Source organism: Propithecus coquereli, unplaced genomic scaffold (assembly GCF_000956105.1).
Source record: "Propithecus coquereli isolate 6110/MARCELLA unplaced genomic scaffold, Pcoq_1.0 Scaffold56, whole genome shotgun sequence".
In the NCBI taxonomy this organism is placed as follows: Eukaryota; Metazoa; Chordata; class Mammalia; order Primates; family Indriidae; genus Propithecus; species Propithecus coquereli.
This window is the reverse complement of record NW_012151507.1, coordinates 7642841-7653408: the sequence shown is the minus strand read 5'-3', so window position 1 is coordinate 7653408 and position 10568 is coordinate 7642841. Positions and strand designations below refer to the sequence as shown.

Genomic DNA, 10568 nt, shown 5'->3' with positions numbered 1-10568 from the left:
GTTTAAGAAAATAGAAGAAAAAAGAATTTCATGAGAGAACGCAGGAAGAAATGAAGAGCACAAGAACAAATAAACAGGCGAATCTAAATGAATATGAACTTTTTAAAACCAACAAACAAAAAAATAATATCCTTCGTGCATGGGGGTGGTGTTAGTCCATGCACAGAATTAAACACATGACAATAATAGGACAACAAACAGCAAAGTGATAAATGGATTTAAAGAGATATAAGGTTCTTGCATTTTCCAGGAAATTATCAAAGCTCTAATGGAGGCTGGGTGCTGTGGCTCATGTCTGTAATCCCAGCACTTTGGGAGGCCAAGGCAGGAAGATGACTTGAGCCCAGCAGTTTGAGACCAGCCTGAGCAAGCGCGAGACCCCATCTCTACAAAAAAACCAGAAAAATCAGCCAGGCTTGGTGTGTGCACCTATATCCCAGCTACTCAAGAGGCTGAGGCGGAAGGATTGCTTTGAGCACAGGAGTTCGAGGTTGCAGTGAGCTAGGATGAAGCTGCTGCGCTCTAGCCTAGACAACGGAATGAGACCCTGTCTCAAAAAAAAAAAAAAGTACTAATCTAAAGTGGATTCTAATAAACCAGGAATGAATGTTGTAATAACTAATAGTTACAGAGTGAAAAATGGGGAAGAATGCAAGAAAGGAGGAAACAGTAACATATGGGACATATACAGCACAAAGAGTAGCTATTAAGTTTAAAATCAAGTACATCAGTAACTTCGTTAAATATAAATGCATTCAATAAAAAAGCAAGATTGTAGAGCTAGTTAAAATAACAAAACCTAACTATAATAGTCCCCCCTTTACCCATTGTTTCACTTTCCATGGTTTCAGTTACCCATGGTCAACCACATTAATATGAAAATATTAAATGGAAAATTCTAGAAATGAACAATTAGTAAATTTCAAATCACACACCTTTCTGGACAGTGTAATGAAATTTTACACCATTCTGCTCTGTCCTGCCCAGGCCATGAACCTTCTCTCTGTTCGGTATATCCACACTGTATATGCTACCAACCCCTTAGTCACTTAGGAGCTGTCTCAGTTATCACATCAACTGTCACGGTATATTAGTGTTTGTTTGTGTTCAGGTAACTCTATTTTATTTAATAATGGTCCCCAAGTGTAAGAGTAGTAATGCTGGTGTTACTGTTATAATTGTTCTATTTTATTATTGGTTATTATTGCTAATCTCTTACTGTGCCTAATTTATAAGTTAAACTTTATCATAAGCGTTTATTCATAGGAAAAACATAGTATATACAGGGTTTGGTACTATCTATGATTCCAGGCATCCACTGGGGGTCTTGGAATTCATCGCTGTGGAGAAGGGGGAACTACTATATAAAATGCTTACAAAAGACATACTTTAAATATAAGGACTGAAAACAATTGAAAGTAAAAGGATACAAAAAGATATACAATGCAAAATAAAGTAAATGTGGCCATACTGATATCCAAGTACATATTAGCAATAAAGAAAGATATTTTATAAAGATAAGCTTAATTCAACATGAAGATATAACAATATTAAATTTGTATGGACTTAATAATGTTTTATGTATGACTCAAAATACATAAAACAAAACTTGACAGAACTAAAAGGAAAAAGATGTAAGTCCAAAATCACACTTTGAAATTACAGCACAACATCATCAGTAACTGACAGAACAGACCAAAAAAAAAAAAAAAATTAGTGCCTATAAAGATAAGTGCCTATAAAAATCACCAAATGCAATGAGTCAAAGAAATCACAATGGAAACTAGAAAACATTTTAAACTAAATGGTAATAAAACACGACATATCAAAACTGAGAAGATCACAATTGAATACTACTTGGCAATAAAAAACACTACTGAAACACTCAACTACACGGATAAATCTAAAAAAGCATTATGCCATATGAAAGAAGCCAGATGCAAGACAAAATATACTGTATCATCCATTTATATTAAATCTAGAAAATAGGAGCTAATCTATAATGAGAGAAGATAAGTGGTTGCCTAGGGTAAGGCATGGGTGGGGAGAGTGGCTGCAAAGGGTTATGAGGAAGTTTTGAAATGATTTTATATAAATGTTTGGTATCTTGCTTGTGGTGTATTTTGATTGTGACCCCACGGGTGAAAACATCTGCCAACATTTATCAAACTATATACATAAAATGAATACATAGTTTATTGTATCTCAATTATATATGAATTCTGTTGATTTTAAAAATTAGAGTCTTGACTCATGAAAAAAGAAACAAACTTTGTAAAGATGTATCTAAAACAGTATTCAGGAGAAATCTGTAGTCTTTGAAGTATCTATCAGAAGAGCAGGAAGGCTCAAAAATCATTTATTTAAATATCTGTCATTAAAAGCTAAGAAAAAAAAAGAATAGCAAATTAAACTCAAAGCGAAAGAAATGAAATAAAAACAAGAGCAGATATAGCGATGAAATACAAAACAAATATGCAATAGATAAAATGAACAAAGACAAAGTTGGTTCTTTGAAAATACTAATAAAATTGACAAACCAGTAAACCAGGCATGGTGGTGCACACCTGTAGTCCTAGCTACTCCGGAGGCTGAGGCAGGAGGATCGCCTGAGGCCAGGAGTTTGAGGCTGCTGTGCGTTATGATCATGCCTACGATTAGCCATTGCATTCCAGATTGGGCAACACAGTGAGACCCAGTCTCCTGAAAAAATGATAAACTACCGATTCAATGCAATCTCAATCAAAATCCTGGAAGTTTTCTTTTTTCTCAAAAACCAACATGCTGATTTTAAATTATAGAAATACAAAAGGTCAAGACAGCAAAAACAACTTTGAAGCCAAACAAATTTGGTAGCCTAACACTACCAGAATATAAGACATTTTCTTATTAGTAGCTTATATAAAGCTACTATAATTATAATAGTGTGGTATTTGTACAAAGATACATACATAGCTCAATGGAATACAATGGTTCTGAAACTGGCGCACACATATGTAAATCTGATTTATGACAAAGATGTACAGCAATACAGCTGGATCAACTGGAGATGTATAAGGGGAAAAAAATGAATCTTGATTTCTACCTCACAAAAAAAATCAGTTACAGATGGATCATAGTCCTCAATGTGAAATGCAAAAGCATAAAATTTCTAGATTATATCAGAGAATATTTTCCTGAATTTGGTTTAGGCAAATAATTCTTAAACAGGACATAAAAACACTAACCCTAAAGGAAAAGATTAATAAATTGGACCTCCTTAAAATTAACAGCTTCTATCAAAAGATACCATTAAGAGTGTAAAAAGCAAGCCATAGAGCAAATATTTGCAACATATATATCGAAAGAAGGACTGGTAGCCACAACATAGGAAAAACTCCTACAAAATAACAAAGAAATCTCAATTGTAAAAATGAGCAAAAGACAAACAGTTTTGTCATGAAAGAGGGTATCTTAATGGCCAGTAAGCATGTGAAAAGGTGCTTGCTCATCCTCAGTAGTCGAAAGGGAAATGCATATGAAACCACAGTGAGATACACCACACGTCCACCAAAATGGTTAAGATTTAAAAGTTTACCAAGTATAGGTGATAATATAGAGCAACCAGAACTCTTACATATCTGTTGGTCAAAATGTAAATGGTAAAATTTCAAAAACCTATTTGGCAATATCTACAGAAGCTGAACATGTGCATATCCTTTGACCCAGAAATTCCATTCCTAATATATATCTAACAGAAATGCATACATATGTGCACCAAAACATTATTAATACAAGAGTATATATAGCAGAATTATTCATAATAGCTAAAAACTGAACACAACCCAAATGCCTAGCAAGAGTAAAATGAATACCATATTGTGGTATATTCATACAGTAGAATATTATTCAGTGATAAAAATAATACACTACCACTATATGCAATAACATGGATGAATCCATAGTCAACATGGATGAATCTCACAGTCAATGCAATAACGTGGATGAATCACGGATCAATCTCATAGTTTCACAGACAAAAGAAACCAGACCCAACAAAGTCCGTATTGTGTGAGTCCATTCTTTAAAGTTCATAAAGAGGCAATATGAATATATGGGTAATGAAGATATCAGACTGGTGGTTACCTTTAGCAGAGGTAGTGACTGAGCAAGGAAATATATGTAAGACTCTGGGGGGTTTGTAAAATTCCGTATCTTTATCTTACAGTGTTTACAGAGGAGTGTTCACTTGGTAAAAACTCACTGAGTGACAGCCAAATATTTGTGCACTTTACTAGATATGTACATCACATGTTATGCTTTAATAAAAGTTTTTTTTAATGGTGACAATGAGATCTAAGATAATCTAAGGAAGCTATTCTTTATAAAGATGAAGTCTTTAATTAAAAGATTCTACCTTCTTACAGTTAGCTACAAGAAAAGACAAAGTGTGTAAATGTGATATACAACTGCTATTTATTGTATTATTATAAGTTCCTAGGGTCTTATTAAAACCTTTAAAGGTCCAAAGCCCTAAAGAGATTATGATGCCAACCCCCATATGTAGTTCAAATAATCTTTAAAAACGAAATAAAAATTTATATGCATGCTAAAATTAAAATAACTTCTTTCTAGGATTTCAGATTATAACACTCTGGATGAAATCATTAACGATGAATTCATTTTTCTTTTGTGGTGCCCATAAGCATGTCCTTGGTCTACCTTCTGAGTAATCTTGCATTAGCTGTTCCAGAAAAAAATAATTAAAACATTAACCTTGCCTAGGAGTCTGAGTAACTTCAAGTACATTGGTGAAGACCCTACTAATCTTCTCTTTATTATTATTATTTTTTTTAAATAAGACATTTGCATGTATAGGGAATATAAGGTCATTTTCTTCTTTGCACTTTAGTATTTAGCTTGATAAAAATATATTTTCTAGCTCTTTGGATTTAATTTATGACGATGATGCTAAGATTCAGTTGCTGTTTAAATACTGTTTCTCTAATTCTGAGAGAAGCGACAAAAAGCCGTGGACTCTGGAGTTAGACAGACCTGCCTTGAAAGGAATACTAGTTTCATAATTTCTTATCTGTGTGATATGGGTAAATGCTTAACCTTCCTGAGGTTTGTTAGCCTAAATATAAGAACAGAGATACAGTTTTTACTTCTGGAATAACTGTCAAGACTATAAACATGATGCATGTCAAAGTACCTAGAATAGTCTCTAGTACTTGGGAGATACTGAATAAATCATAATTTTTCTTTTTTATTACATATGTACATTCATAACAGTATTGTAGAAATAGTACAGAATTTTAAGCTATAAAATCTGGATTCAAGTTAGTCTCTGCCATCTAGTTGCTATGCAATTTTGGGCCAATAATTTAATTTCTCTGGGTTTCATCCATAAAATAAGGGAAATTCTGCGTGCTCTATGGTGTTAACTACAGGGGTCAAATAACAACATGTACAGAAGTGCTTTCTAAACCACAAGGCTTCACAAGTTTCTGCTATTATTGTTGTGATTATGTTGATCAAAACACTAGGATGGTTCTCGAAATCTTCTTGTAAGACTTGAAAGAATTCATTTTTCCTTAAGGAAGTTAATTTGCTTTGAGAATACACTGCTGTCCTTACAGACCTGCTGAAACCACTTAATTCAGTGCTCATTAAGATGTGCTGGCAAAGTAGGAGGCCCCAGGAGTTCAAAGGATTCCTCAGCAGCCCATGTTTGGAAGGTTGCCATCATTCTAAAGCAGCTCACTAGAAACTCAAGGGAGAGAGAGGAGGTACACAGAGAATAGAAAAACCTGTTTGGTTCTCTAAGGGCTTCCTGATTCCCCCAAGGTACTGCTCCAAACTAAATCCTTTCGGGTCTATTTGATCCAAGAACACTTATCATCCATAACAAATGGCTCTCATTCTGAAGCCAATGCAATTCCAAAGACATGAGTAGGAGGACTTCCACAGATTGCTCACGGGTAAATTGGGCTATGCAGAGTAAAGAATACTGGACTGTAATTCGCTAAAAAACGCTGCCATTTACACTGGAGCTCATTCAAGCACCCCAAGGAAGAGGGTTGAATTAAAAGTAGTCAAATAGCTAGAAAACTGAATTGAAAATACTATCAACTAAGTAAACTAACTAAAAATAATTCATCACATAACCACAAATACTCCCTAAGCAATATTATTTATATTGTTTTCTAGGTTTTCAACTAAGTCTAGAAAACAATATAAATAATATATGACACCTCATTTTAAGAGTTAGCGATCATTTGTATTCTTCAAAATTGTGCAGATCACTCATTGGTATCAAAATATTACCTGAAATGTTCTAGCTTTTATAATAAATCCAATCTTTTTTCGATAAAAATATTTGATAAAACAAGGGTTAAGTTTATTTTTGTCCTCCCACAAACCATTATACTATCAAATTATTAATCCAGACGAACCAAGGTATTGATCTCTCTGTAATATATTTAATCCTTCCAATTAAATTCACAGCAGTATCCTCTTTTTCAGAAAGCAGTTGCTCTAATCAAAAAATTAGAAAAAGCAATATGCACAAATTGAATTGCATACCAAAAGTCACTTCAATCTATTCTGTTGTGAACACTATTTTATCTGATTACTATGACTGACTGGTCTTAGGTCTCATGAAGAGATGTGAATCTAAAAGTAAACCACTAACTGGGCACCACTGGATGTGACAGACTCAAGTACAGTAACACAAAGCCAGGCAGAGTCCTCAAGTTAAAGGAGTCTCCTTTACAGCTTTGGTATTGAGACAGAGCTAATAACTGACACAGGACTTAACTATTAAATTCTTCCTTCATCTGTTATATTTTAGGGAAAAAAATTTTAAATACTTGGAATCACAGCAAATCGGAACTGGAACAATCTTGTCATACCCCACACCCTTACTGACGAGGAAATCGAAAGAGTGATTTTCTCAAAGTCTTAGACCTGCTTAGCGGAAGAATCAAAACTAGAACCAGATCTCCTGATGCCCAGTCCAACCTGTCTATACCAACCTGTCTCCAAACTTAAAATAGATTTTTATATCATATGTAAATTATAAAAGTGCTAAAGATACTTGAGTGGTAGTATAGTTTTCCTTTCAAAAACACTATTTTAAAATATGTTATTGACCTAACTAATAGGAAAGACAAGGAAGGAAAGAGGGAAGGACCAAAACTTTTCATTTGCAGAAACCTTTCATTTGCATAAAACTATAAATTTGAAAACCTTTTCATTTACAGAAACTTACAAATTCTACTATTATACTTTGAGCTCAACTTTCCCTATAAAAATTTATGACAACAGAAGAAGCTTTGAACCATTTCCATTTCCTCCTACTCTGAAAGAGATATTAAGAAGCAAAACTGGAATTGACAGGACCATTAAAACATGACAGTAAGTTTTTAACAGTCTTCCCTCTAATCTGACAGTTTAGATCATTTATCATTTCACCAAAGCCACCTTTCAACTTTTCAACTACAGAGTCAGATTGTTATATCCTTGAAACCAGAGGTGACTTCTAAACTTATTGTAACTGAAATTCTCTTAATAATTTCTGCTCAATTTCAGAGCACAGCATATTGTATCTCTACTATAGGCTCCACTGATGAGGAATTGTCAGAAATAAATGAGGAAATACATGTGAAAGTACTCTGCAAATATGAAATTATTTTAACATGTGGAAGGCACTGTATTTTAAAAAAGGTCTATAATTGTGTTGCTGATGTGAATAAGATGCACCATCATTAGTGGTAAATCATTAGATGCATTTCCTTTAAAATCAGGAGAAAGAAAAGGATGTCTACCATCATTGCTTCATTTTAACCTAACTTCATTTACCATTATACTAGAGGTTGTGGTCAGTGCAGTAAGACAACAAAAAGAAAAAGAATAAGGATTGGCAATGAAAACGCAAAACTGTCCTTATTTATAGTTTACATAACAAAGTGGCTGACATAACATCAGGTGTTATTAATGTTTATTCAGGTCTGCGCAGGATATCCAGAATGGAAACTCAAAGGCGTATTCCTGAATATGAGGTATGATCTAGTTATTACTCTAGAAATAACGAATTAGGAGTAGACTGTACTCAGTGGACTTAAAGGTCACACATAAACAGCTTTTTGGGAATATGGGAAGGGGATCATAAAGTAAGAGACCATGGCTCAAATCAGAAACAAATAGCAAAGGCAAGTGAACATAGAATCTTGAGAAGAATATTTCATTCTAAATTATGCATAAGTATGCTATCCTATTTAGGAGTTATCACCACCATGTAAGGTTTCCTGGCATGAGCACGGACTGTTAAACGATAGCAGATCAAGAGGAGAAGGAATCAGGTCAGTCACAAACCAAGCGGTCCACAAAGTAGGACCCCAGCTAATGTCTCCAACATTTGCTGATACGTATCTCTCTGTTCACCTCCATTATCAAAGATTGTTGTGAAATTATTTTCATATACATACATTAGTACAATATTAAAAGCCTTAACAATTTTTATTTAATATCTTGAATATGATTTTATTTGCTTTCCACATCTGCACAAAATTGTGTAATTTAAGCTACTTATCAATAATAAAGTATCTTAGATCTACATTTTATAATATTTGTCTCAGAAAGGGCTTAAAAAGTATCTAATCATGTAGTAAAATGTACACTGATAATATATAATAGCTACATGAGCTGTGTAAATGTACTAATGAATATTTTGTAGTGAACTCAAGGTTAGATTATTATCTGCAACAGCAAACCAAAGAGTACCAAGTATTTAAAGGTGCCAAATGTAACTATTATTTTCGTGTTTAGCAATGTTTCAGATAGTTCCCCTCTAAATATTATATAATGAGGCAAATACTATTTTTACTACAATGGAGCAAAATTTTAAGTCAGAAGCTGCAAGCATATTAGAACCATCTGTTTTAGTTATATGAAGAAAGTATCTAGTATCAATCAGAAAAAAACTAAGGGGAAAATCACTGACTAGCTAAAAATATATTAAATGCTAGGGGAAAAATGTTGTTCCATACGCCATAAGTCCGACCCTTCTAAATAAACTTAGAAACTATATCAATTTTCCCAGCTTCTTTACACAAGTCAGAATTTATTTAGCTTGAAGAATTTCAAAGTGGCAGAAAAAAATTTTAAATAATTAAACTTTGCCTTTTACAAGTGTGTAATAAATATATTACACATTTTCTTGCATTGTCCAATGGTCTTTGGTGCTTTTAAAGTAGATGATGTATTATTTTCCAGAGATCAGTATGCTCTCAGATTGTAAGTTACTTATGTATTTCTAGCTCTGAATGATAGTCATATAAAAATAGATTTCTGATCGGTGTACATTTATAATCTTCCAAAATGGTTAGATCAAAAAATCTGAGAGAGAGAGAGAGAGAGAGAGAGAGAAAGAAGTAAAAAAAAGACAGGAGTAGGATGAGGGCAAAACCACCAAAACACAAGAAGGACTTTAATGAAAGCTGTGCCATCCGCAGAATTAAACACCAACTTTACTCTGCTAGAATATGTAGGCGAGTGCTTTTCTAAGTGCTCGTTTTTTTTTAAGTAGTAAATATAAAATGAAATAGGTTTGTGAGTATACCTCTGACTACCTACTGGCTAATATTTGCTGCTCATTAAAAGGGCTAAATTTGTTTTTCAGGAACTGATTATCTGACTTATAAATTAGCCACGGTGTTTGCCTTTTTCTCCGTATTATTACCAGATTTTTGTGTAGTTCACTATTCATTAACAACAGCTACTAGAAGGGTAGATAGAGGCGATATGCGTATACCCACCACACTTCATTCTGCTTTTCTGATATAACCTTGAAAAATTAATAACTTGACAGCTATTCTCCACGGACAGAAACAGAATCTTTTGCATCCAAGCAGAGCACATTTAGTGAAAATCAGGTAACAGGTTGTCTCCCCCCAGGCCCACTAATAAAGAAGGAGAAGAAAGATCTCAAAATGGGACACAAAAACTGCACAAAGATGTACGATGTGACACAACTCAGAATATATCAGCCACGTCGGAGAACTTGCCAGTACTCAATAGGCCCCACCTTGATTCTTACGCTTGCCTACTGTCAAAAAAAACTGAGACAAGTGCTACATTATCTTGTCAAAAGGGCATCTGGGACCCCTCTGAGCCTTCGCAACACAGCTGGAGAGGACCTTCTGTTCCTTTCCTGCTCGGAGGAGCCAAACCGAGGCTACACTGTACTTCCTGCCTCCTCCCTCATGTGGAGGTGGGGAACACGCAGCCAAAAAAAGTCGCCTTCTGGACGCAGTACTGAAGATCCGGTAGTGTACGTGGGGTACAGTGCAAATAAGAAATGAAGACAGAAAAAAATCTAAAAATCTTTAAACGAGTTCCTAATTGATAGCCCCATGAAATAATCTAGAAAAAATGAGGTTGTAGCCCTACCTTGCAGATCTTGTAGAGTGATTCCTGACCATCTCCTCCAGTATCTTTAAAGTAATCATGTGCAGGAAACGTACGATGAATATCTCGAGTAATAACACTCTCCTGGGCTGAGTCCTAAAAAGGAAAAAAAAAAA

The 10568-nt window shown here is 34.3% G+C and overlaps 1 protein-coding gene across 1 annotated transcript in view; it reads right to left on the bottom strand.

Annotated features, from left to right (window-relative positions):
• Positions 1-10568, bottom strand: part of LOC105821147 (rab GTPase-activating protein 1-like) — a 592862-nt gene that overhangs the window by 288640 nt on the left and 293654 nt on the right. The window contains exon 5 of the mRNA XM_012657785.1: positions 10435-10548. Coding sequence (XP_012513239.1) covers positions 10435-10548 — 114 coding nt within the window. The remainder of the gene's footprint in view (positions 1-10434; positions 10549-10568) is intronic.